The sequence below is a fragment of the Sebastes fasciatus genome, chromosome 3 (genome assembly GCF_043250625.1).
Source record: "Sebastes fasciatus isolate fSebFas1 chromosome 3, fSebFas1.pri, whole genome shotgun sequence".
Taxonomy (NCBI): Eukaryota; Metazoa; Chordata; class Actinopteri; order Perciformes; family Sebastidae; genus Sebastes; species Sebastes fasciatus.
The window spans coordinates 5,602,452-5,629,877 of record NC_133797.1 but is presented as its reverse complement, the minus strand read 5'-3'; the positions used below and the strand labels follow the sequence as shown (position 1 = coordinate 5,629,877).

At 41.7% G+C, this 27,426-nt stretch overlaps 2 protein-coding genes across 4 annotated transcripts; both read left to right on the top strand.

Moving 5' to 3' along the window:
- The first annotated feature begins 677 nt into the window (after positions 1 to 677).
- On the top strand, positions 678 to 9,549 carry LOC141763633 (uncharacterized). Of its 2 annotated transcripts, XM_074628140.1 has the most exons (10): positions 747 to 815; positions 1,146 to 1,228; positions 2,382 to 2,641; positions 2,764 to 2,908; positions 4,602 to 4,695; positions 4,868 to 4,950; positions 5,047 to 5,207; positions 5,377 to 5,428; positions 7,637 to 7,724; positions 7,815 to 9,549. In XM_074628140.1, exons 3-10 carry the CDS (start codon positions 2,382 to 2,384, stop codon positions 8,219 to 8,221), a joined length of 1,290 nt encoding a protein of 429 aa, XP_074484241.1. In that variant the 5' UTR covers positions 747 to 815; positions 1,146 to 1,228; the 3' UTR covers positions 8,222 to 9,549. The 2 variants fall into 2 exon arrangements, with proteins under 2 accessions (XP_074484232.1, XP_074484241.1); XM_074628131.1 differs by lacking the exon at positions 1,146 to 1,228 and having other exon boundaries at positions 678 to 815.
- Positions 9,550 to 11,597: 2,048 nt separating this feature from the next.
- LOC141763629 (C-type lectin domain family 4 member M-like) lies at positions 11,598 to 17,829 on the top strand. Of its 2 annotated transcripts, XM_074628104.1 has the most exons (5): positions 11,600 to 11,759; positions 13,112 to 13,219; positions 15,699 to 15,859; positions 16,113 to 16,216; positions 17,527 to 17,829. In XM_074628104.1, the coding sequence occupies exons 1-5, from the start codon at positions 11,645 to 11,647 to the stop codon at positions 17,675 to 17,677; spliced, it is 639 nt and encodes a 212-aa protein (XP_074484205.1). In that variant the 5' UTR covers positions 11,600 to 11,644; the 3' UTR covers positions 17,678 to 17,829. The 2 variants fall into 2 exon arrangements, with proteins under 2 accessions (XP_074484216.1, XP_074484205.1); XM_074628115.1 differs by lacking the exon at positions 13,112 to 13,219 and having other exon boundaries at positions 11,598 to 11,759.
- The last annotated feature ends 9,597 nt before the right edge of the window (positions 17,830 to 27,426 follow it).

Sequence of the window (27,426 nt, the reverse complement as noted above, 5' to 3'; positions counted from 1 at the left end):
TATTAATCGTTTATTAATGTAATCTACTGTATGCTGTGAAAAGGACAAATGAACATAAAATGTATCTTAGCATAATGTCTCATTGTACTGTATGTTTCTATTGTAGTTTGTACTACATCACCTGTTTCACCTGCTGCCCTCTGGCAGGCGTACAGGTCAATGAAAGCACACACCTCCAAACTCACAGACAGTTTCTTTCCCTGGGCCATACGGACACTGCACAAATTATAAATCTGTGCAATATTAATACACTGAATGTGAAATACATGTGTCTGTGGAATATATTCTTGAGCAATATACACCTCAAGTGCAACTACCTTTGTTTACATTTTATTTATTACATCTACCCTACCTATTTTACAAGTGAAATTACCTCTGTTTACATTACATCTATTTTTTATATTTTATACTTCTAGTGTAACACTTATGTTTATATTTATTTATTACATCTACTTGACCTGTTTTATTTGCTTTCTAACTGTGTTTGGTTTACCTGTTATATGTTTTATCTGCCTTGTTTAGTCTTGTGAAGTATTTGTTTTAAAGCACTGACCAGAAGTGGCAACTGTGAATCTCGTTGTATTTAATACGATGACAATAAAGCTTTATATTCCATTCTATTCTATTCTATTCTATTCTATTCTACTAGTTTAGCTGTGATTTTAAACCCAACCGTCTATGAAGCTTATATTTTGAAGGTTGAAAACGGAAGTGGTTTGGTTCATTTGGAGGAGCTTTACAGTAGCCAGGAGGAGGTTCATGAGGTTTCATGAGGTTGTTCATAGCGCGGAGCCAGGAGTTTCACAAACGAACAGGTATTATACACGTTTAACTAACTCAGTGTTGCTTTGCTGACATGTTTGTTTGTAGAAATCGCTTTAAAGGAGTCTCCGGGATGATGCGGGTCGCGGCTGTTTAGCCCGGTTCACTTAGACCCAACGCTGTTAGCCCCGGTTAGCTCGTTAGCCGAGTGGCGCTAACGTGCTAAACATTTCTTTAACTTTTAGTTTGTTCGTACTATAACTCTACTCTGCCTGTAAACTGTTTTTTTTTATTTGATAAAAACATTTTCAATGCAGACATTAGACGTTAGTTTTGAAATAAATGGAGAAAAGTGTTAAAGTGTACCTTTTTAACCCGGCCAGGTGTTCAGGGGACTTTCACACACGTTAGCTGAACACATGGATCTCACGCTGGATTGGTAGCTAGGGAAGCTTTCAAAATAAAGGTGCCATTTATTTTTTTATGTTTGAACAGTGTGAATTAATATAGCAGTGAACGGGTCCTTAAATATTTACTGATCACAACTCGATGGCAAGCTGTTTTAACAGTCAATAGCTAGACAGGATATTCATTAGAGATATCTGCAACGTAAGTTTAAGATAAGATGAGATATTCCTTTATTAGTCCCTCAGTGGGGAAATGTGCAATGCACAGCAGCAAAGGGGATAGTGCAAAAAACAAGAAGCATCAGCTAACACTGTAAACAAAAACAAAAAGAGCTAAACAAAGTGTAACAAAATATGAACCATTTAAATAGAAGGAAGTATAAGAATAGGAGCAGTATATACAGAATTGACAATAAACAGACTATTAACAAAATTGGAAGTGGAAAATGATATTGCACAGTGACAATGAAATTAATGAAATTCCACCTGAAAATATGAGGTTATTATCAGTTTTTGGTGTGGAAGTGGTCTACTGGGAGCAGTGCTGGTTGTGGTCTACTGGGACCACAGATCTGTGATATACTGTATTTTGCGCCAGTAAAGGCTGTTGGGAATGACTATAAACAATGAAAAAAATATATATTACCATGTAATCCATTTATACCTATATAATGTCTATTTTCTAGTAAGTATTTTATGAGTATATAACATACAGTACATATACACATACTAACTGTGGGAGCAGTGCTGGTTGTGGAGTCTAACAGCTGCAGGACGGAAGGACCTGCGATAGCGCTCCTTCACACACACTTTGGGTGGAGCAGCCTGTCGCTGAAGGAGCTCTCCAGTGCTGAGATGGTGTCCTGCATCGGGGTGTGAGTCATTCTCCATCATGGATGACAGCTTAGCCATCATCCTCCTCTCTCCCACCACCTCCACTGTGTCGAGAGGGCATCCCAGGACAGAGCCGGCCTTCCTGATCACTCTGTCTAGTCTCTTCCTCTCCGCAGCCGAGATGCTGCTGCCACAGCAGACCACTCCATAAAAAAATGTCTGATGCCACCACCGTGTCATAAAAGGTCTTCAGGAGAGCCCCCCTGCACTCCAAAAGACCTCAGTCTTTTGACTAGTCAAAACTCTAATACATGTTAAGTTAATTTCACGTTATCTGAAGACCTGCCTTCAAAGATTTCAAATATATGTATGTTTCAGATGGATAAAAAATTACCAGAGGAGAATGGACAGATGTTACCAGCGCACAAGGAGGAGGAGGAGGAGATGGAGGTTACCATGACAACGCAATTAGAAAATCTCATTGTAACCCCTGCCAATGCAGACACATCATCAAATCTAGAAAGCCATCCAGAGGAAACAGGAGATGTACACACAGACAGAGCAGCAGCAACGCTTTCTGTAGACAGTGTGTGTAAAGCAGAGGACTGTGACGGCGATGAGTCAGATGATTCAGACAGGTATAATTCACACACACACACGGCATGTTATTGATATATTTAGACTGAACATGCTGGTTACAGTACAGTACAAGAATGGAAATAAAGAACCGACTCTGATGCTCTCCCTCTCCTCTCCCCAGTGACAGCTCTTCCTCATCCTCCTCTTCTTCCTCTTCATCCTCATCCTCCTCTTCTCCCTCTGTCCGCGTTCTTGAGCGTGATGATGACGACGAGGGTTTCAGCCAACCAGCGCCCATCAAAACCAGAGATGAAGTCCTGCTCGAGGTCAGTGTTGCTCGGCAAAAATCATAATCACGATTATTTTGGTCAATATTGAGATGATGATTATTTAACACAATTACACGTTGACTTTGGAAACATCATGCATTTAGAAAGACAATTTCATAGCATATGTTTTTAAAGTTCAGTGCTCAATCTGGTGCACTTTGAAAGCAAAACTAAGAGGCTAGATTTATGAAGGAGTTCATGCTCTTTTATTAGGTACAATTGATCCGTACCGTGCCCGAGTACGATTGTCCCCCCCCATCTCCGCTCAGCTTTCACATTAGTAAAGTTGCTCCGTACCCGAGTACACTTGCGTCATCATCAACGTGCATTTGTTTATGTTGAGATCAGCTGTTCTTGTGGCGGAGCATCGTAAAACACTTCATTCAAACTTCACAGAAACAAAATAAAACTCACCAAAACCGTCGTAGTTAGTCTTTCCAACAATCACCAACTCTGGTTTGGTCTAAATAAACTCTTCTTTCACTGAGTTTGATGTGAAAATATACCGGATCTACACCTTGTCTCCTCCCGTTGTCTCTCTCTCTCTGCCCGCTGAGCAGCTGAGCGTCTCTCGTTCTACGGAGGCAGACCATTAAACTAGCTAAATAAAACAACAAACATCGCCAAACACCATCGCCTACTATTGTCTATATTTTAAGGAACCTCTCGCCTGCCTTCCTGCTTTATCATCCACGGCCGTGCAGTTGAGAGGATGAGATCGGCGCATGCTGCGCGCAGATTCAGACATAGATATGAAACAGTTTTATATCTATGTATGTATACAGATTTTGGAGGAGACCAGCGATATTGAAAATACTTTGCCCTTTCACAACTACTGGCTGACTGCTAACGTTACGGTAAATAGCGGTCCACTTCTGTGTTTTGGTCCAGTTGGCTTTCAGACCTGATGTGAACGTGTATAACGAGTGAATGTGTATATATACACATTCACACACTGATGGCAGAGGCTGCCATGCAAGATGCCAACCTGCCCATCAGGATCTAATCTAAATACTCAATTCACACACCGATGACACAGCCTTCAGGAGCAATATGGGGTTAAGTATCTTGCCCAAGGACACTTGGACACTTGGGTTTAATACATAGCCTAATCGTTTTGTTTGAAATATAACTGCAGGCCCCTTGTCACAGCTTCGACGGCTCGTTCTATTTTCAGAAATGATATGAATATGTGCAGGTGCGCTATGGTCGGCTTTGAGTCTGTTGGTATCATTTAAGTATAGAATGATTAGGTTAAAGATAGTTTAATGTGCTGCAATTAGTTTTATGTTTATTTATAATTCATTTTAGGCCACCATGTAGAGTGCTCAGTGGCTGATTTAGTTAATCCAGAGATAGAATTTCCGTTGAGATTTTCTTTGGTTGACTGCTGCCCTTAGCAGTGTGGAGGTAGGGTTGGGCGATATGTTAAAATTTTCCAACCGACCATCGTGGCGATTGCCAATATATTCGTGCAGGTGTGTGTGCGACACACATGCACACTGTCATGTTCAGTTCTCATTTGTGAAGTCTGAACAGTCTCCACATGCTGCTGCCGAATGCAGAACCATCTTACTAGATGTCTTGGCGTACTTTTGGTTTAGTTTTGTCATTGTGTTCCAAACCCTACAAAACAAATGAAACCTATATACCATCAGACAAGAAGCTGACATTGTGTGTTTGTGTGCAGGAGCTGCCTGCAGTGGAGGAGGTGTCTGTGTCATTACCAGAAGATGCACAACTGCATCCTGTAGGAACGGTCTCCAGTATTATACAGCAACTTGGTAAATGTATACACACATACACACACTCACGCCAAGGTCATACTGCAACTTCTATCCGATTTCTAAAGAACTGGAAAAACTCAGCTCTTCTTAGGTAGAAAACAAATAGAAGTGGAGGCTTTTAATGTGTATTTTCCAGCTCTGTCTTAAACCACACTTTTGGTGTCTGCAGTTATAATCCAGTCTCTGAAAGACACGCCTCCTCTGACCGATGACACCATCATCTTTAGATCTGATAGGCTCGCTGTTGGCAAGGTGGGTGGACCAGCAGAGGGTTTTTTACCTGTCTACTCTTGTTTAATGTTATCACTTTGTTTCTACATGGTCATGTTCTCTTGTTTTGTGTTCCAGGTGTTTGAGGTGTTTGGTCCGGTGTCCAGTCCGCTGTACATTTTACGTTTTAACTCCGCGGACCAGATAAGCAGCAAGGGGCTGACAGAGGGACAGACTGTTTATTACACACCGAACATCAAAGAGTACACGAGATACATCCTCACACAACAGCTCAAAGTGTAAGTGCACGCAACCACAGTATACACTACATAGAGCACATTAAAGCGAGGCAGATATAATGATTCGTTATTTATTTAGTTTGTTGAGTCACTTTTGATACGATGAAGTGAAGTTTGTTTTCCGACCAAACCTAACTAGTGTGTTTAAGTGAAAATGCTTTTCCTTTAGTTTTAAGGGATCTGATGCATCCTGGAAGAACGACCAAGAACCACCAGACGAGGTAAGCACATAGACGGGAATGTAAATGAGTCGGGCGTAGCATGTTTATTACACATCACTGTATAATCGGTGGCCTCTACTTAGGGGTGGACGGTATACCGGTTTCATCACCGTCACCGGTGTCACGCTCGGCCACGGCATGGATTTTGCAATACCGTCATTACCGTGATAAACACACAGGTTTTGGTTTAGCACTCACACACGATGGAGATACAACACCCGATAAACTACGTCACACCCACGCAGGATGTCTATGGTTACGTACAGACTACCGCCGTTCCGTCACAGAATTTTTTACTTTTCATTCATATTGACAGGTTAGAGCAGCCACACAGAGCGGGTGAGCAGCGTGGCTGCAGCCCCTCGTACGCGTGTGGCGTCCACACAGACAGCATTGCTGCTGCGGAGCTGCTACTGCATGCAGCCCTCAACAGATCGTTTTCATCGTCTATTTTGGCTGAGAACTGCACGCATCACTCGGAAAAATTAGGCGTCACACGGCGAATCTCTAAATGAGCCGCCTGCAGCCGAGCCGCGCAGCTCACGGTCCATGTGTCTTCTGTACAGTACCGGTCCAACAGCGTGACTCTATACGCTGGATATTTTCAAACTCTATCTTCATGTGGGTTAAGATGTAAAAGGTGATTTCAGTTTCTTCAAAGATGTAAATTCTTTTAAATGTAATGTAATTCCCAGTTTGGCTGTGGCGAAAAAAGGTGAAAAACTTTTCAAATAATAAAACAACAGCAGGCTAAATATGTGAAAAAACAACAGCATTTCTTTACTGCTGAGATCCAGGTTGCTGGACAGTCAGCTACAGGTCACTCACAACTGGAAACAACAGCATGACTGTTATCATTAACTCTGAATGAATCACATAACATTCACATTATGGGGCAGGCTACTCCTCCCAAAACACATGTAGGCCTGTAACTAATTTTTTAATTTGGAGCCAATAAACACATCTGCTTTTTAAAAAAAAAATGTATTTGTTCTTTCTTAAGATATGTCCCCTTACATTGGCAATAGAGAGAAAGGAGGTAGAATCATGTTTTGGAAACACCAAGCATGGTAGATGACTGCAAAATGCAAGAGACTCCCACACTGAGCTGAAATGAAACAAGTGCACATAAATTAAGTAAATAACTTAAAGGGACTGTTTGTAAGAATCAGAAATTGGTTGTAACAGCGACACCTGTGGCCGTTAAGTCAACGAAAGTCAGTGTCCTGTTGCTCGCGCTCGTCCGTGTGCGCGCGCTACGTAAATGTGAGCGAGCATCCGTCAAAACAGTGAGGCGACACACGTCAGCTAAAACCACAATATCACTCTATATTTCAGCTGCTTGGCAGTAATGTTAGCTGACCAGATGAAGGTCTCTCCATGAATCAAGGCTGATCCTAGTGTTGGCTTTTCCTGCTTCAGCCTCTCGACCGCGGCCGGAGGGAACGGGAGACACCGGCACCCGGTCGGAGACGATAACCTTACTCGATGTGGAGACCCGTCACTTCACAAGACACGGGAAACCTCTGTTGTTCTGGAGGAGCTGCAGCAGTTATTTCTGCACAAACGTTTACTGTACATTCACTAGATATTCTCAGAGCTAAACTAACTCTTCTGCAGTGTGGAGTGTGCGCGCATGCACATGAGGTGGAGCGAGCTGAGTGAAGACAAGCAGGCAGAAGAGCAGAGTACAGCAGACACTCCGGCCCTGGAGACCAAAGCTACGGTCTCCTCCGCGTCCTCCGACCGCGGCCAACACTGTTTAACAGACGGGCTTCACTAGATACAACTTTGCGGTTTTGGTGCTTCTGTGTAGTTTGTGTTGGAGTCTTGTCTGAACAGCGTAGCCACACGCGAGCGCGCATGGGACACCGACCCGCAATGATTTATACGTGTAATAAGTTACAAACAGTCCCTTTTAAATAATCTTTTTCTGTTGTGTGGAGCTGCTGCTCTTACACACACACACACACACACACACACACACACACGGAGCTCAGCGGCGTGGAGGAGAGACGGACAGTGGAGAGTTGGCCGCTGATGGCGGCTGCTCTCGTTGTGTTGCCCGACCGGGCGAGTGAAGAAAAACATGAACATTGAACCCTTCTCTCTCTCTCTCGCTCTCGCTCTCGCTCTCGCTCTCGCTCTCTCTCTCTCGCTCTCTCTCTCTCTCTCTCTCTCTCGCTCTCTCTCTCTCTCTCTCTCCAGGCTTTAGATTATAGTGATGATGAGAAAGAACAGCAAGCTAAGAGGAAAGCCAAAAACTCCAGAAAGAAGAGGGACAATAACAACGCAGGTATTTGCACACGTTACAGTCTTAATCAAGTCTTAAATAGAAAGTAATAAACTTGACTTTGCTTCATTAGATTGTTTTCCCCCTTTCCAGATAATCCTGCCCACGTTACCCAGAACACCTTGCCGCAGCAGCAGCAGCAGCAGCAGCATAATGTCAGGGGTTTCCCACCAAGACACGCAGGACCGCCACTCAGGCATCAGAACCCGAGGAATAAACACCCGCTTTTCAGCCACACACCCACTCCACACAGACACGCCCACCCACCACCACCGAGACACACAAATGTCCCTCCCATGTACCTCCCCCCTCCCTGCCCTTACCCTCCTCACCTTTTCCCCCCACCCAACTTCCCTCTGTATCCCCCCCATCCTCCTCCCTCTTTCTTCAATCCGTCTTTCTCCTCCCATCTCTGGCCACCAAACTCTGTCCCCTTCTCTGACCTTCCTTCTCCTCCTCCTCCTCCCCCACCCCCTCCTCCTCCTCCTCCTCCTCAGTGATGTACATGTACACACTGACCAGAGTTCCTCCTGCTGGGGAGTCGATGTTATCTCGTTAGATGAATATGTCATCTGTTTGTAGACCGTCAGACCGGACAGCTGGACAAATCATCCACGTGTGATCGATCACTGGCTCTGCTTGTTAGCTGTTTATTAGGCTGTACAATCACTGATTATGAAATAAAACATTTACTTAATATAGCTGATGGAGCCCAGTGACGTGCTGTCACCAACCACATATCCTTCCACTGCAGTGTTTTTAACATTTAAATACTATGTACAAAATATTAGTTAGGTTATTTTTTTGTTTACCATGGAGACCTCCTGAGGGAAAGTAGTCACTGATTAAAATGTTGTTGTTTTTTTTATATATATATATATATATTTGTCATATTCCAAGTATGTGACCATTTTCTTTGTCAAATGCCTCTTGTAACACCCTGTTCTCACGTGCGCACTGAAACACCGGAAAAAAGCGGCACGCTGCCATTCATTGTGAAGTGAACCTAAAAAAAAACGTGCCGCAACTCCGGACTTAAAAGGCACGAAGTGGGCGAGTTGAGAAACGTTATGCACATGTTGTTGCGTCAGCCAGTCGTGCTGGTTTTTGGTTTCCCCACCAAACGCAAGCACATAGTTGTTTTCTATCCAAACTGAAATCGGTTAAAAGACCTCCGAAACAAAACCGAGACAAAGCTGATCGTCACGGTCAGTGGCGTCCTGAGTCTTTATGATCACACACCTCATTTTAAGATGGGCGCGAGTGCATTTTCGCTACTTACACAGCGTGGGGGCGCTGGGCGTGAAAACGACAACTGCATCGGTCCGAAACTCGCAATGACCGTTGCGGTGCGCCGGGTGTAAGATGGGGCCTTATATGTTGAAATAATACACAACACTGTTCTGCTGATTATGATCTGTATACTGCTATATTTGCATTTCTACACTCGAGCTTCATTCTTTGAATGTATTCCTTTGTTATGGTCCAGTCTCATCTCTTAAGTTTGTGTCCTTCATACAGTCATGTCTGGAATGGAATGGGAGAGCATGTGTTGGTTTTGAGGTCTGAAAAGAAAATGGACTAAGGAAAAGAACTACTGTTCAGTCTCCGTTTAGTTGCAGCTACTTGATTTGTAGACCTTCAAGGACTTCATGTGGCATTTGTTAAATGATCATTAGCTGATGTGTCCTGATGTGAAAGTGATGGGATACCAGTCATTGTCACTCATATGTGATATTGTATATGTACTGCATATTTTTTTGTAAATGTCAATATTTCCCCCTCATTAGCTGTGTCAGTGGAAATAAATGTCCTCGTGTGAGACCGACGTCAGTAGTTTGAGCCACATTTCTCTTGTCCCATGTCAACATGTGTCTGTAACACTGTTGTGTAAAGCTGCTGCTGTGGTCACTCTCTTTGCACAACACTTTTCTCAACAGGACTTTTCTACACAGAGTGAAACTGGAATCTGGCAAGACACACAGAGCCGTGAATATTTTAGTTGAAACACTTTAATGATCTTGTCCCGCCTGAGATTATGTTATCTTCAGTTCACATTTTTTTCGACCGCAGCCAGAGAGCCATGGTTTACCCGCTGCAGACATGCTGGACTCAGTCTGCAGATCCCTGAAGTCCCGCCCCCCCAGCTGCTGTCACTTGTTTGTTCAAAGTTTATTAATATTGAATGTGTCCAAATTTGATGGGGTCCCCAGCAATACACCTGCCAAATGTGAAGTCGGTGATGAGATGTGAATGACATACCCACCCGCCTGGAATGACATCGCCATTTGATTTGATTTGATTGAGTGGCTCATCATGAACTAATACAAATGGAAAAACGATGGAGTTTGACATTTAGGTTTGTTTCAGGGTGGTGTTTAGTGTTACATTGAAATTATGTCATTTGAGTTTTAATTTTGCAAACATAAAAATGGGAAACTTCAATTTCATATAATCTGAAAGGGTCTCAGTGTAACGTATCTCTTAAACAAACCAAGCATGTATTCTTAAATTACACACTAAAAAAAGTTTAAATTTAGTATAAAAAAATCTGTAAAATCCTCTGTAAAGATCCTTCAGTAATGCACTAAACCAGGGGTCAGCAACCTTTACTATCAAAAGAGCCATTTTAGGCAAAAAAAAATCTGCCTGGAGACGCAAAACATGTAAGCATTGTGATGAAGGTAACACAGCAGTCTTAAGTATATAGTATATACACTCACCGGCCACTTTATTAGGCACACCTGTTCAATTGCTTGTTAACACAAATAGCTAATCAGCTAATCACATGGCAGTAACTCAATGCATTTAGGCATCTAGAAGACGACTTGCTGAAGCTCAAACCGAGCATCAGAATGGGGAAGAAAGGGGATTTAAGTGACTTTGAACGTGGCATGGTTGTTGGTGCCAGACGGGCTGGTCTGAGTATTTCAAAAACTGCTGATCTACTGGGATTTTCAAGCACAACCATCTCTAGGGTTTACAGAGAATGGTCCCAAAAAGAGAAAATATCCAGTGAGCGGCAGTTGTGTGGACGGAAATGCCTTGTTGATGTCAGAGGAGAATGGGCAGAGTGGTTCGAGATGATAGAAAGGCAACAGTAACTCAAATAACCACTCGTTACAACCAAGGTATGCAGAATACCATCTCTGAACGCACAACACGTCGAAGCTTGAAGCAGATGGGCTACAGCAGCAGAAGACCACCCGCTACTAGCAAGGTGTACCTAATAAAGTGTCTGGTGAGTGTAAGTCTAATGCAGTGAGGGCCCAAGTGCAAATGTACTACAGAGTATTAGGGCCACATTGAGGGGAAAAAATCGGAGATTTCGAGAATAAAAGTCATAACTCAACAAGAAAAACTTTTGCAATATTACGAGAATAAAGTCATATCTATGAGAAAAAAAGTCGTAATGCTACGAGAATAAAAGAAAACACATAAATTACTACTTTATAATATTATGACTATTTTCGAGATCTCAGATTTATTTATTTTTCCTCATTGTGGCCCTAATTCTCCGTCGTACCATAGACCTACAACAATGATAAAAAAAGTGAAAATTTAAACAAAACTGTTTTCTAACTATTTTCAAATCCAGAGGGAGCCACTGGAGAGAGGCTAAAGAGCCACATGTGGCTCTGGAGCTGCAGGTTGGCCTAACCAAACCAAAACCAGAAAATATTCTCACTGATTTTCACTGAAAATGTTAATCATTAATATGTAAAATAAATCATAAGATAACAACTTTGTACACAATAAGAAAATAGCCAAAGAAGCAACAGGTTTTTATTGTCTATGTAGGAAACATTTACTTCCTCTAAGCAGGACAGGAGGACCAGTGACGCACAGGAAAAGATTCAAGTGTAAAGAGTGCGGCGCAACATCACACATGTAACACACTTTCTCACAGCAGCTGCTTCAGCATGGCTGTGTCCTTTCATTCTAGTGACTCTCATATCAGCTATGAAGTTGGTGATTATCAGCAATTCCCTAAACCTGAACCTGAAGACGCTGCTTCAGAGAAGACTCCAAAACCAGGTAAGTAATCTTGGAAGCGTAATTTATTCACTTGAGAAAAAAAATATATATTTGCCCTGTTTTTTTCTGAATTAACAAGATTGTTATCTCAGAATTATATGAGAAGTCTTCATGGGACAAAAAGAATTGTTTTGGCCAGTGTGGTGCCCATTTGCCTCGTATGAAACAAATTGGCACTCAAACCGATCCTGAAAAGCCTCGGCACATCTCTCTGTGGACCATGTACAGCTCAATTCAATTTATTTTTATACAGCGTCAAATCATAACAGAAGTTATGTCAAGACGCTTTTCATATAGAGCAGGTCCAGACCGTACTCTATAATCTAGAGACCCAACAAGAGATCTCTCATGAGCATTGCATTGTTATGCGACAATGGCAAGAAAAACTCCCCTTTAACGGGTAGAAACCTCGGGCAGAAGCAGGCTCTGGTTGGGCGGCCATCTGCCTCGACCGGTTGGGTTTCTGGGTCCGGCTGGGTTATTAAGGCAGTGAGTATTTGAGACACAATGAAGTGATTCCAACTACTGCTGGCCAGAGGCTAACATCGTCATGTCTAGATGGTAACCCTTAAATTGCGAACTGCTATAAGTCACACCGGAGGAGCGGACGGGCCACGGCTCCAAGGATTTGAATTTGGACTGCTGTTAACCCTTTTTAAACATGATCTGTCAACGCTGCATATTGCTCCTTTAAGTATTATAGACGGTATTGTTATTAGTTTGTCGACTTTGCGCAGGCACCTCAATACTTTGCAGTTGTTCAGATGTAAAGCCCATTCTGGACATGGAGGTGTTTCTCCAGGATCAGTTAAACCGATATGCTTTATGGATACAAGATGATGCATCTGAAATGCATCCAGGCTGGCTACGTGGTGACTCAAGAGACAATCGGACAATTACGCCTCAGTTGCACTCACATCATTCTTCATAGGTTTCATAGTGCTGGATCAAACTAAGCAGGCGGGACATGTTTGCTTCCATGAAATGGAGCTCCTAAGTAAATGAGAGCTTCTTGGGGATTTTGAGGTATTTCGTTAATTCAGAAAAACAGAGCAGGATTATTTTTTTTTTCATGAAAACTTTTCTCAAAATGCGCGAGATAATTATCTTGTTAATTCAGAAAAATAGGGCAAATATATTTTTCTCAAGTGAATGCCTTACTCTTCTGTACATATGAGATTATTTAAGTATTGTTGTGTTTTTGTTGTACAGTATATAGTATATTATTTAAGTTGGTTTAAGACCGTTTATGTTACGTACCCAATGTACTCTTTGATTAACGGGACCAGAATTGAGCTAAGAAAATGTTTTCTGTGTGTGTGTGTGTGTGTGTGTGTGTGTGTGTTGTCCAGAACTAAAACATTTCAGTGTGGTTCTGCTGAGCTTTGGCCTGCTGTGTGTTCTTCAAGGGATTCTCAACATCACTCTGAGACTCGCTCTGAGTGCGCCCACTGATAAATGTAGGTAAACCTTACTCTGCACTCTCAGTTCAGCTCTGTGCACCTTTTTAGTGTCTTTTAGCACGTTGTTTTGGTTTTAACAGCGTCTAACTCTACTCTTTTGGTTCACACGAAACCGCAGACAGACACAGTTAGAGACTAACTGGTGAAAATAGTGGAGCATTTAGCAGCTAAAGAGACAGATATATTTCCTTCAGGAGTTGGTGGAGCAAAAAAATGAGAAGTGAATATGGGACTTGCATTCATCAGGTGGACAAAACACCACTCCTAATGAATGCTAACGTTTGCTCTGTAACTGCTGGATGTGTAAACAGACAAACAAGTTGACTATTGCAACTTCAAGGTGATGTGTGTCAAAGTTGTGATTGCCAAAGTGACCAAAAACAAAAAAAACAAAAAAATTAATTCTGCTTCAGGATGTTTGATTACAATTTATATAAAAGGTTATTATTACTCTAAATCTACAGTGTAGTTATAGCTATGTATTGTGTGTACTGTATTTAGAGGTATGTAATATAGGGATTAATACTATAAATATATAAAGTACTAATTGAAATCTATCATAGTAGCAGTATGAACAGGGATACATTTATGATAGTCCATCCCTTCTTCAATATGTACAGTCATTAGTGAGGTCCTCAGTGGAATTTGATCTGTCCATGGAATTGTACTGACATAAATAACATTGTGTGTAAAGCACTGAACCGCAGACTGTATATAAAGATGGACGACGCGTCTCCACTTCCTCCCACTGTACAGAATTGAAGCCAGAGTCTGCACAGTAGTGATCGGGTGGGGGCTGGAGCCGCGGAATTGAGGTCACCCGCCCGAACCAATCGCGAGCCGAGCACGGCCGCAGCTCGTTAGCGAGAGACTCACAGCTGCCAATCATGACGTCTCTCTCACCCCCGTTTTATAGCATCAAATAACTAATGAAAACCAAACTGATCAGTAAAATGAACTCTTGAACATCCATCAGCGTGGTAATAACTACCTAAAATGACAGAAGGGTCGGTGTCCCATGTGCGCTCGCGTTTGGCTACGCTGTTCAGACAAGACTCCAACACAAACTACACGGAAGCACCAAAACCGCAAAGTTATATCTAGTGAAGCCCGTCTGTTAAACAGTGTTGGCCGCGGTCGGAGGACGTGGGGGAGACCGTAGCTTTGGTCTCCAGGGCCGGAGTCTCTGCTGCACTCTGCTCCTCTGCCTGCTTGCCTTCACTCACACACCGCGCTCGTTCTAGCTCTTTCGCCCTACTCTCACGTGCATGCGTGCACACTCCACACTGCAGAAGAGTTAGTTTATCTCTGAGAATATCTAGTGAATGTTCAGTGGACGTTTGTGCAGAAATAACTGCTGCAGCTCCTACAGACCAACAGAGGTTTCCCGTGTCTTGTGAAGTGACGAGAAACGTTATCGACCAAAACTCCGGTGTCTCCCCTGTTCCTGGCCCATGTCCCATCCACTCACCTGAAGGATACAGGCTTGGGGCGGTCCAGATGTTTTGGAGTCACCTTTGGGGAGCTGTCATGTCGTCCATCTTTATATACAGTCTATGCACTGAACACTGAAATGTTGAAATTTAAAGGGCCAGTTCACCTAAATGACAAAAAAAACATCTTGTTCATTTACCTCTCGTGGTATGCTGCCATGCAGATTGCTTTGTTTTATTTCAAGTTCTGAGATTTCCGCTTCCAGCAATGCAATGCTTTCGGGAAAACCCTGAAGGGTTCACCCCTGAAGTTACCTCGCTAACCCCAAATCCTGCTTCGTAGTACAGGCCTCTCAATTCGTCAAATACCACCGCTTGGTCAGTAGCCCAACCAAGGCACCGTTTAGCGTCTGTATGACATAATATATGTCATCTGTATGACTGACGTAGTATAAAGAGCGAGAAAGTCCGCTTAGGGAGGAAGTCGGGGTGGATAGTTGGGTCAAACAAACACAGATTTTCACCCAGGAGACCGCTGTTTGTGACCCGTGGGAAGCCAGGTCAGTGCTGACTATTTTACCATAGTTTTATTACGTAACTACTGTACTTAACTCACGGCAGTTACGTAACTAACGTAGTTATTTTATGTAACAAATTTCGTTATTTTACGTAACAAACATAGTTATTTTAACCTTACCCACAATCTTTTCCTAAACCTAACCAAGTATACCTAAAAACTAAACCCCCTTGGAAGTTTAATTTGAAAAGAGACTGTATGTAACGAGTGGAAACTGTACTGTCCTGTGAACACAGAAGTTTATTTTGAAAAGACACCATAAATGTAACGAGTTAACACTTCATTCCTGACACGTCCAAAGCTGACGCTATAGAGGGGGGGGGTCGTATTTGACAAGTTGGAAGTGAGAAGGTGTTGGTGTTTTGCAGCATGCTGTTCTCCGTTGCATCATTACACTGTTCTGTCCTATATGGCCTGTATTGTGACATGTTATGTTGGGACATGCTGTGTGTGTTGCTGTAATGAGGTGAGACAGAGGAAGAGAGATGTCCACAGGGCTGGCTGATGTTTGGCTCCAGTTGTTACAACATTTCCTCCGAGAGGAATAGGCTGAGCTGGGACGACAGCCGACGAGTCTGTAGGCAGAGAGGCGCCGACCTGGTCATCATCAACAGCAGACAGGAACAGGTACCTTCATATTCCCGTACTCCACTGCAGGTTTACAGCTTCGGTATTTGCCTCGTCTTTTTTGAGAAACCATCTGAAGAGTATCTTTAAAGAAATAGCCCATAGGAGGACGTCTAGGGAACATCTCATAATTAAACTGTAGGTCATTGCTACAAAATGCTCTGTGAGATGATACAGAAATTCAGATATGTAAATAGACAGTGTGTGACGCTTTAGTTCCTTTGTTGTTTATGAAAATGTTGGTTTATGACAGGCCTTCCTCACTGGATTCACCATGCAAGCGTGGGTTGGTATGACTGACAGGGAGGAAGAAGGAACTTGGGTCTGGGTGGATGGAACACCAGTGAACAAAGACGGGTGAGATATGGATACACATACGTGGGTAGCTGTGGTGTGCAGATAAATGCAGGTAGTGACACCCATGGTTATGATTCACACAGATGATGAGCACATGCCTTTTCATGTATGGACAGTGCTCTAGGGGTATTTCTCATTTCCCGATTTTGTGCCTCCTCGCTCCTCGCTCCACCTGCTTGTGACCCAGAAATCGATCTTAACGCTCCATCTTGAAGGACGTCTCGATTCCTGAAATGGATCTCGAGGAGCGAGCATCGAGGAGGCGAGGATACACCGATGCATCCTTTGCGGAAGTGTCTTCGGCACACACAACGTAGTTATTTAAAGCAGCAGTTGGCGAGATTGGCGCAAATATGGTTAAAAAAAAATAATTTTTATAAAACGGTCGCTATATCCTGACAGTAGTTCATGAGACAGGTAATCTGAAATAAAATCATGTTCCTCTGTGTCCTCCGGTGCTCCTAACGGCATCCTCAAGACTTCACAGACCGGAGGAAAACAAGGAATCAGAGCTGATCTGGAGTCTGCCTTCCAGCTGCCGTCTATGAGAGCCGGCTGTCAATCACTCGCGAACTCTGACCAAACGGTCAAACTAGGTAGCGCTGATCAAATATGAATCAATATTCTGTTACTGTAATGCCTATTTCTCTCCTCAAATGTTTTCAGAAACATCTCGTAGTGTACTGTTTAGCTGTAAAATGAGAACGTTTGTGACCCAGCAGCCATGTTGAGGAAATACCAAGCACCGCCCACCAGCCGGAGCACAGCCAATAGGAACGCTCTCTCTCTCTCTGAAATGATCTGTGATTGGTCAAAGTCTTCCGTCATGGGCTAGATTTTCTAAAGCCTGTAAACAGAGCCATGAGGAGGTGCAGAAGTCTAGTTTTCTCTCAGAACACTTGAATTACAATATGCTGAAAGGTTATTATGGACATTTTAGCCCAATGATGCCAAAAGTATACTTCCTACTGAAGCTTTAACAGGACATAAAGAAAACAGTACTGATGATTATGATATTTGCACTCTAAATGTTAACGTTCCTCTTTTTAACGCAGTTTCACAACAGCCAATTAAAAACATGATACTAGTGATGCAAGAGCAAATCTAGTTTTTTCTAAAATCAAAAATGCACTGGGCTGAAAGCCATAAATCAATAATTAGAAAAAAAATGCTTCTGTCATGGGTTCTGTACCAACATCAATGAGAACTTGCTTGATTAGCGAAAAAAATAATAATAGTAATAAACAACTAACTACCAGTCAAACTGTGCTATATCTGGTTGATTTGAACGGTGTTCTGTCTGTCTGTAGGTTGATCTGGGCCCCTGGGCAGCCTGATGACGCGTTTGACGGAGAAGACTGTGGTGACCTTCGCACAATGATTGATTTCATCGGCTTAAATGACGTCAGCTGTAGTGTCAGAATCCGGTGGATTTGTGAGAAAAACCTTACGGTAGCTTAAATGGATATGGACTGCTCTGTCACCTTGTTTTGCTGTAGCTAGTCCAGTTACTGTGTTTGTACTATTTGTGTATGTGACGAATGTCAGAACCACTCGTGTGACCAGCAGACCTGCTTTGTTGAACAGCAATAATAAATATAATAATAGCAATGAACTTGATTTATATGGCATTTTTCCAAACCAATTCACGGGGAGTGGAAGTGAGTTATAAAACCCTCCAACAGCGAGCCTGCATCGATGCCGACCAGCTGCCCTTACTGACGACGTGCAACGCCATTTTGAGTTTGTCATGGAACTCGCTCCGGTGTCAGTTCCGTACCGGTGCAAACATTTTACTCGTAAACTGCTCAAACTAACATAGATATTTAAATTATTTTACTTTATTGTCATACATTTATATAATACATTTAAACAAATATTCGTATTTATTTATATTACTACACGCTTAATGATAGATCCTATTTTTCAGCATTATTATTTGCACTGTTGTTATACATATTTTTTATTTATATTTTCTTGTTATAGCTCTAGGCCAGGGGTAAAAAATTTTTTTTTAAATCTGTCTGGAGCCGCAAAACATTTGAGCATTGTGATGAAGGTAACACAGTTTATAGTCTAAGTATATAATGTATAAGTCTAATACAGTGAGGGCCCAAGTGCAAATGTACGACAGAGTATTAGGGCCACATTGAGGGAAAAAAATCTGAGATTTACAGAATAAAGTCATAACATTACGAGAAAAAGCAGTCGTAATATTACGAGAATAAAGTCATTACTTTATGAGAAAAAAAGTTGTAATATTTCAAAAATAAAGTTATAACTTAACGAGAAAAAAGTCGTAATATTACAAGAATAAAGTCATAACTACGAGAAAAAAGAAAATAACACGTAAAATTACTACTTTATAATCTTATAACTTTATTCTCATAATATTATGACTTTTTTTCTTGTAAACCTATGACTTTATTCTCGTAATATTACGACTTTATTCTCGAAATCTCTGATTTATTTTTTTTTCCTCAATGTGGCCCTAATACTCCATAGTATCATCCTGAATTAGACGTACAACAATGATACATAAAAATTTAAATATAAACAAAAAAAAGTTATTCATTTCCATTTTTAAAAATCTACAGGGAGCCACTGGAGAGGAGCTGAAGAGGTTGCTGACCCCTGGCCTAGGCTATGTTTATATATATATATATATATATATATATATAAATATATATTCTAAAATGGGAGCAAAACGGAACTCAATTTCTCCCCCGGGATCAATAAAGTATTTCTGATTCTGATATTTATTTATTTATTTCCTTTGCCGGAGAGAGGGAAGTTCGTCTCCAAGCATAGCCAGTACTCCCTAAGATATTGTGTTTTACAGATATGGAATACCAAAGAACTCGTTATTAAGAGTTCGTTATCCTTAGAAAATTTTAAAAGCAAATTTTCATCACATTTGATTCGTGACGTGTATATATGTCATCTTCTTTGCCCCCCTCATGTATTTCTTTGTTTTTATTGGATTGCTATGTACTGATCAGTCAGTTTTTCTTGTTAATTTTTCATAAAAGTGGATAATCTGAGGTGATGTAAGGGAGCAGAGGAGAGTGATAGAGTTAATAAATAAGGGTGTTATGGATAGATAGATAGATAGATAGATAACCTTAAAACCAAACTCAGTCCCACTTTCACCTCCCACACACATGCACACACGCTGACACACGCTCATGGACACAGATGGAATTTCATGCTGCTCAGGGTTTTGCATTTTTTGCCTGGGCAGAAATGGAAACATCATCACTCATATCAATCAACACCTGTCACCCTGTGATTTGCTCAGGACACCCACAGTTTACAGGCAGACACAGCCAAACCACTAATTTACATACACGACAATAATAATAGCAATCTTTATTTATATAACTCTATTTATACAGCAAGTATCAGCATCAAGATTACACCGACGAACTTGTATGTCGACGACCACGGACTGAAGATGGACGACGCATCTCCCACTGTAATAAAGTGAAGCCAAAATATCCCAGATATGGGAGCTGCCATCTTGAGTTTTTTGGCGTCATTTGGAGCCAAAGTCTGCGCAGTAGTGATGGGGGAGGCTGGAGCCGCGGAATCGAGGCCCCGCCCACACAGTGACGCAGAGTGGCGAGGGAAGAGGCGAGGGAAAGAGCAGCCTCTGACGGGTAAGACAGATTCCTGCTGAGACATCATGACCCTTTTTAACATTCCTCTAATATCTGGAGGGAGATCAGTCCACTGTTTAGTTTCTGTAGCTGAAAAAGCAGTTTGAGTAAATGTTGTGGATGAATATTTTATATTTCCCGCCTCCCCTCGTTGATGATCCTGTTTGTCTGACTTCATTATGAGCTGTTAGAATAAATAGTGTAAACCTGCAGTATCTTATAAAGTAAACAAACAGAACATAAACAACTAAATCAAAGTTGTATTTTTTGATAATATTGTAATAGTGGTACGAGTTCGTTTTTTTCTCCAGTGCTTTAAGAGCTGGTTTAAAGGCTAAAGCCTGGTCTAGCATATTGCTAGATACATCACTTTAACCGTCACATACTGCATACTACTGAGGAACGCAGTATGTACTGGTGATTGTCATTAAATGACAACTATGGGCAATGAGCAGAGGCATTGTGTATATTGTATGTGAATGAGAAAAGAATATGATTTGGAAATGGCCAGGGGTCTCATTTATAAAACAGTGCGTAGGATCTATACTAAAAATGTACGTGCGCACAAAAGCCGAAAATGGCATGCGCCAAAAAAAATCTGACTTATAAAAATGTTGCCAACGTTCCCTTTATAAATCACAGTCCACATGGAAATGTGCGCATGTAGATCAACCTCATATCCCGCCCTCTACACCCCCACATTTAACCAAAAATGGTCAATGCAAATTACCTCATGAATATTTCTACACAGTAATGAGCCTGTTGATCTTTACGGTGAATCACGGCAACTACCGAGAGGAGGACCAAGAAAAGTGTTTTTCCGACACAGAGATGGAGGTGCTTGTGGGTGAGGAGGTCCCTGAACACTCGTTCCCTCCTCATTCTACCATTCTCGTAGTCCTCGGTGCCGGTATATCCACCATGCAGCATGTTACGAGTGTCAACGCGGTGTTTATATGTTTACAGCCATCAGACTGATCGATTCACTTGTCAAAATGATCGTGACAATCAGTGAATTCCCCCCACCCTGGATACCATTTGACTGGAGACAGTCTGATAGTTGCATCGGATAGCTGTTTTCATTGTCTATGTATACTGTATCTGTCCCTATCTAATAAACCATACATAAATGAATAAGTCATGTCATGTTCACTGCAGCGATTTATCACACATCAACTTTATGAAAACTAATATTGTACTTGGTGATATCTGCACACTATTAGAAGATCTTATTAAAACTATTGGCGCTCTGTTCTGATATTTGATGTAATCTTGGATTTCTACAACCGATGATGATGATTATGTCAACAGGTGCTTCACAGCTGACCACGGGTGTCTGTAGTCCGACCCTCTCCTCTGAGCTCCGGGGGAACATCCCCTCCTGGCAACAGGAAGTCAGCGTTATGTGACAAACATCATCTGTTTTACATTAAATTTACATTGTGTGATCTACCCTTGATATGGAACAACATAATGCATGTTTAGTGCGTGTTGTCTAGCGCCATATAGTAGACACAGAAAGTAGTGCAAAATGTGCAATACATCAATTCCAGCGCCCCCGACATGCGGGAAGGTGCGAGGGCCCTCTGCTTTAGTTATATTATTACTATTGCTCATTCTGATCATCTTGGGGTGTTCCCTCCTTCCCTTCTCACTCCCCAAAAATACACATTGCTCCTCTTTCTTCTTACGCATCGCTCTCTCTTCTTACATCATCCCCGACCCGTCTTCCCTCTCACTGTCCCCCCCTACGCGTCACCATTCCACCTCTGAATCAGCGGTCTGGTGTAACCGGAGACTCTGAAGCTGTGACTTGTGACCCAGTAATTCCTACCATCCTGTAAGAGAGGGCTAACCCTGGATGCTGCCCCAACTGACTGACTGAAATGAAACATTAGAAATAGCTTAATACAATTTTAAACGATACAGGAATTCAAAAGGAGCAGCGTCATGTGTTGTACGTGTTATACTGTGATCCAAAAGCTACTCCGTATGACACAGCTTGTTCTATATACGGCAACGAGACATATTAGATTTGAAGTGCGGCTAATCTAGATGCTTTTCATTTGTCGGCGAACAGTTTCTTTCGGTATGCATTTCCGACACTTAGGGCGGGTAATAAAAATTCCTTACGCTGGTTCAGTGTGTCTGTGTGATACAGGGAGAAGGGGGTAATGTTGTATGTGTGTGAAATGCCAGAGAGGGAGGAGGCAAAAAGAGAAGGAGCACTTCAAACTCAGAACACTTCACACTTGTACCGTGCCGGCTGCACATGGAGCAGTGTTCCAGCACACAAAGGTTCTAAGTTTAGTTTCTCTGTTGTTGAGATGGTGCCGGCAGGCCTTCAAAGGTCTCACATTGTGGATTAACTCCTGTCTTTTGCGCTTCAGTTTTGGGTCTTTTCATCCTTCATTTCAATCTATAATCACTGAACCACTAAGGGAGGTGATCCGGGTTTCCAGAGTGGTCTGGAGATGCAGAAGACCAACAAGAAGAAGCGAGCTCAGAGGACCAGCACTAACCTCACAAAAGCAGCTCATCAGTGAGTAACAGGGTCAAGATGAGAGGGTCAAGTCAGGGACAGAAGATCCACTTCAGTTTAGGAAAATAAAGCATGATGTCATTTTGTGTCTGTTCACCCTCCTTACAATTATGTGATGAATTAGAAAGTCATTCAGCAATATAGTTTATTCCTGCTAAACAGGATGTACTTTATACTTTTGCATTCGGCAAAATCACTTTTTGACTATTTGGAAGTTTGATTCATTTGGTTATTTCATCTCTTTCCTCATAGATCAGTTTATAAATTGTAATTATCTGTGATACCGATGCTCATCCTATTCACCCTCTGACCCACTACCACTTTTGCATGTAGTTCTTTATGCATGCTAATTATCTAACCCATGTCCAAATTTTTTTGACTGAAAATCAAATTTCAAAACATTGATGAATATGACAGAAACTGATCTGTCAAAAGATCTAAAATTCAGACAGTCCACTCAAACAAACTAAACTGGGTGCCAAAATGTTGAAGATTCCCCGTGAAAGTAAAATCAATACAATTTAAGATGCATTTACTACAGGAAAGAATAAAAACACATGTCAAAAAAAGTTTCCAGGAAATTAAATGTTGCCTTTTTGAAATTTCACAAATAAAAAGAACCACAGCGATCCTTTAATGTTACTGTATATGAATCAGCATGATTGGGGATAATTATATTATAATGATATTTGTCATGACAGCAGTGATAGAAAAGATCAATCAATAGTATTTAAGCTATTGTCAGTTTGTGTTTTGTATACAGCTCCTGTAGGTGTTAATGGATGTGAATAGAAAGATAAGAAATAACATGACAGTGATAGTTATTTTACTTGTAGCAAACTTAAGTCTGAGTGTTTTCCGCTGAATAATTTTCATGTTCTTTCAGAGAGGACTCATTTTTCATTTGGTGTAGACAGCTGTAATGTTGAAGGCTTATATATGAGCCTCTGCTTGTCAGCATGGTTTAACATTCTCTCTCTCTCTCTCTTTCTCACACACACACATGCACACGCAAACACACACACACACACACACACACACACACACACACACACACACACACACACACACATACACACACACTAGGGGTGTAATGATATGTTTTTACAACAATACGAAACGATTTCCATGGTTCCGATACGATTCAAGGACGATATTTGGCTCATCTAGAGCGATACGATACGATACGATTCAATGATTTGATTGATTTAAATGATGATTTAAATAGCTGATACTGGACAGTACAGGTCAGGAGTCCTCAATGTTTTTCTTGTAAGGGAATCAGGGATAAATTAATTATGGATATAAACATGTAAACAACAATTAATGGCAAATACGTAAACCTTTTATTTGGAAATAATAAAAAGTGCAACTGCAGGACCCGCTGATTCAGTTCTCAAGATACAAGGCAGTGCAACATTTAACACAAAATATAAGTTAAATGAACAGTGATTTAACCTGCTGCTTCTGTCCTCATTTTCAAGATAAACGGTAGAGCAATAATACAGTGATCAACCGCTGATAGTGATCAAACCGCTGATAGTGATCAAACAGCTTGGGACAGAATCATTCCTATACAAATGCTGTTTAAATAATCTGTTTATAGTAATCAAGTACTTCACCTACAGTGTTCATTTGGGGTCTTTTCCTACATGAAAACAGGGAAGCAGGAAAAGCCAACACTAGGATCAGCATTGATTCATGGAGAGACCTTCGTCTGGTCAGCTAACATTACTGCCAAGCAGGTTAAATATAGAGTGATATTGTGCTTTTAGCTGACGTGTGTCGCCTCACTGTTTTGACCGATGCTCGTTCATGTCTATGTAGAGCGAGCGCGAGCAACAGGACGCTGACTTTCGTTGACTTAAGGGCCACAGGTGTCGCTGTTAACAAGCAATTTCTGATTCTTATAGAGTCCCTTTAACACAACTATTTATGTCTCCTTTTATATAGCTGAGTGCAACACCATAAATGTCTTTGGGGAGAGACTATCCTGAAGTGTGTGCCGTCATCCACATTTGTACATCTCGCCGCTCTCTATGGCACCAGGCTTTTCACCCTGCCGTTGAGTGAAGACTTAGCAGACATGGTCAAACAGCACTTTGTACGAACTAGTTAATTTTAAACAGAACCTGGGGTCTCGCAGATGGTGAGGTGATAATGATGCCTCTCACACATTTAACTCCACTTGATATCACATGTTACTGATAGATCCACTTTATCGTATCATATCCCATATCATCATCATTTGTGCTAGTGAGCCATAACTATTCCATTAGCACCTTACAAATGTAGAATATATAAACCAACTCAAATCTCATATCAAATTCCGCTCAATATCTCATCAGCGTTGTCTCACCATCACGTCCCCCTCCTCGGGAGCACAGAGGAGAGGACCGGACTACCAACACTCACGGTCAGCTGTAGAGCAACATAGCTGTTGAAATCAACATCATCAGTTGGAGAAATCCAAGATTACATGAAATAGCATTATTACACGGCTGTGTTGAATACTCGATTCTGATTGGTCAATCGCGGCGTTCTGCGGTCTGTCATTTCTTTATAGCAGACCGTTGCGATATATAACAGACCGTTGCTATGTATAACAGACCGTTGCTATGTATGGCAGACCGTTGCTATGGGCGCAGTTCTGATGTCGGACTCTGGCAGACCGTTTTTGTGTCAAAATATTGATTTCTTCAGTAAGTAGCCGTGTAATAAGCAGGATAATGTACAGCTAGCGGATCATTGTTGTGAAAGAATCCCCTTCAGTCCTGTCGGAGATTCTTTCACTACAATGACCGGCTAGCTGTTCATTATCTCTTACTTAAAGAATGGCAGAACAGATCATTTTGACAAGTGAATTGATCAGTCTGATTGCTGCACTGTGATGACTACGAGAATGGTAGAATTAGGAGGGAACGAGTGTTCAGAGTCCTCCTCACCCACAAGCACCTCCATCTCTGTGTCGGAAAAAAACCTTTCTTGGTCTTCCTCTCGTAAGTTGCCGTGATTCACCGTAAAGATCCACTGATCAACAGGCTCATTACTATGTAGAAACATTCATGAGGTGCTTTGCATCGACCATTTATGGTTGAATGTGGGGTTGTAGAGGGCGGAATATGAGGCGGATCCACGTGCGTACATTTCCAGGTGGACTGTGATTTATAAAGGGAACAGTTTACGCACAGTTTTATAAGTCTGATTCTTTTTTGGCGCATGCCATTTTTGGCTTTTGTGCACACGTACATTTTTAGTATAGATCCTACGCACTGTTTTATAAAAGAGACCCCAGGTCTTTAGAGCTTCCAAAGAGAATCTAAAACACTTGGTTACCGGTGACAGCTGCTTCAGTGTGGGATACATGCTCGTTGATTTGAGATGCAGGGCAAGGTATGGTTTGACTTCTAGAGTTTCAATTTCATGATCCACTTTGACAGCACAATAAGCTTCTTTGGATTATACACAAACATTAATGTACACTTATTCTCATTTTTTGTCTTGTCGGGAACTGCCATTGATCAGCCAACCCTTTACCTAAATCGAACCCTGAATCTAACCGTAAGACTATATCCAACTTCCAAATCTAATAATTAACTTCACTATTTCCTCTACACCAAACCACACGTTACTCCAAAACTAACCCGGAGAATTGAGGACTGGCAAAAGAAAAAGGCCTTTAAACTGTCTCTCACTGCGATGATGAATGAGAACACTATACACCACCTAAGACGACCCCATGCATGGCCTTGGCCTTTCAGAGGAGTGCCGGCAGTAAAGGGGTTTATAAATCTTGAAGACAATTTGACAACTCATGCAGGATCTTCGACACGCTTTGACCTTCAGACGTGTACAAATCTAAAGTCGTCATCGTGCTGGCATCTTGTGCTCAAGTGTTTCATACGTTCGCTCCAGTTGTGACAGACTCTTAAAATAGTTATTCTAGACTGACACTGCACACCACTTGTCCCTATAAAGAAAAGCCAATGTAGCTGCTACAGAGTGACCGACGACAACAGTGTTGGTAAAGCGCAGGGTTTGACGGCTGTATCGGCAGGAGGGTTAGATCAATGAAGATATTATTAAATGCCAATTAATATGGCTGCCAAGGATGTTTTGTGTGCCTCACTTTTGATTACTTGCAAATTACTATACGTCACGGAAGGCATCAGTTTATCAGGATGTGGCAGACATAAGAAAATGTAACCAGGTTTCTTGTTTACAAGATCAGACTACTGCTAAAAGACAGTTACTTGCATGCATAAAAACACATTGAATGAGACTGAAATTAATTAACTTACAGGATATTATGAGATCTAGATGACAGTAGTATCACTCTCCTTTTAGCAAGCAAGTTTATTATTCCTTCTTTTTTGAAGTTAGTCTGAGAAAAGACTTGAATGTTGAATTTATAGACATGTATGGTACAACTTGCTGAATAATTCCAAAATGTTGTAAAGGAAGATAAAGAACTACGTTAATTTGCTCTATAATCATTTTATTGGATTCCCACTCCCAGCTTCCTATTGTGTATACATCGCATATAGATCAATAACTTATTAGAATAGATATGAGGAGGATCTCCGATCTATTTCACTCATTTACACTGTTCATATAAAGTTACTTCCCACGCATCCATGGCGTGCATGCAGACAAACGGTGCACTGGACTCCTCGCTCTCTCACCCGGTAGCGGCGTTGAGGGAGACGGGCACCGGAGGAGCCGGTCAGCAGAGTTTCAGGTGTTATCAATCCACTTGACGAGGGCGGCTTCACCTACAGGCGCTTTCCCCATGCGCTGTTGTTTTTTCTTTAAGAGAAAAAATGACTTTCCTTTCAGCGACACCTGTGGCCATTAAGTCAATGAAAGTCAGCGTCCTGTTGCTCGGGCACGCGCCTGTGCTCGCTCTACATAGACATGAACGAGCATCGCTCAAAACAGTGAGGCGACACACGTCAGCTAAAACCACAATATCACTCTATATTTCACCTGCTAGGCAGTAATGT

Coding starts and splice junctions, on each gene's coding strand:
- LOC141763629 (XM_074628104.1), top strand. CDS start 11,645: ATGGCTGTGTCCTTTCATTCTAGTGACTCTCATATCAGCTATGAAGTT. Junction 11,760..13,111: donor AGAGAAGACTCCAAAACCAG/GTAAGTAATCTT, acceptor TGTGTTGTCCAG/AACTAAAACATTTCAGTGTG. Junction 13,220..15,698: donor GAGTGCGCCCACTGATAAAT/GTAGGTAAACCT, acceptor TGCTGTAATGAG/GTGAGACAGAGGAAGAGAGA.
- LOC141763633 (XM_074628131.1), top strand. CDS start 2,382: ATGGATAAAAAATTACCAGAGGAGAATGGACAGATGTTACCAGCGCAC. Junction 5,208..5,376: donor CTCACACAACAGCTCAAAGT/GTAAGTGCACGC, acceptor CTTTTCCTTTAG/TTTTAAGGGATCTGATGCAT. Junction 7,725..7,814: donor GAGGGACAATAACAACGCAG/GTATTTGCACAC, acceptor CCCCCTTTCCAG/ATAATCCTGCCCACGTTACC.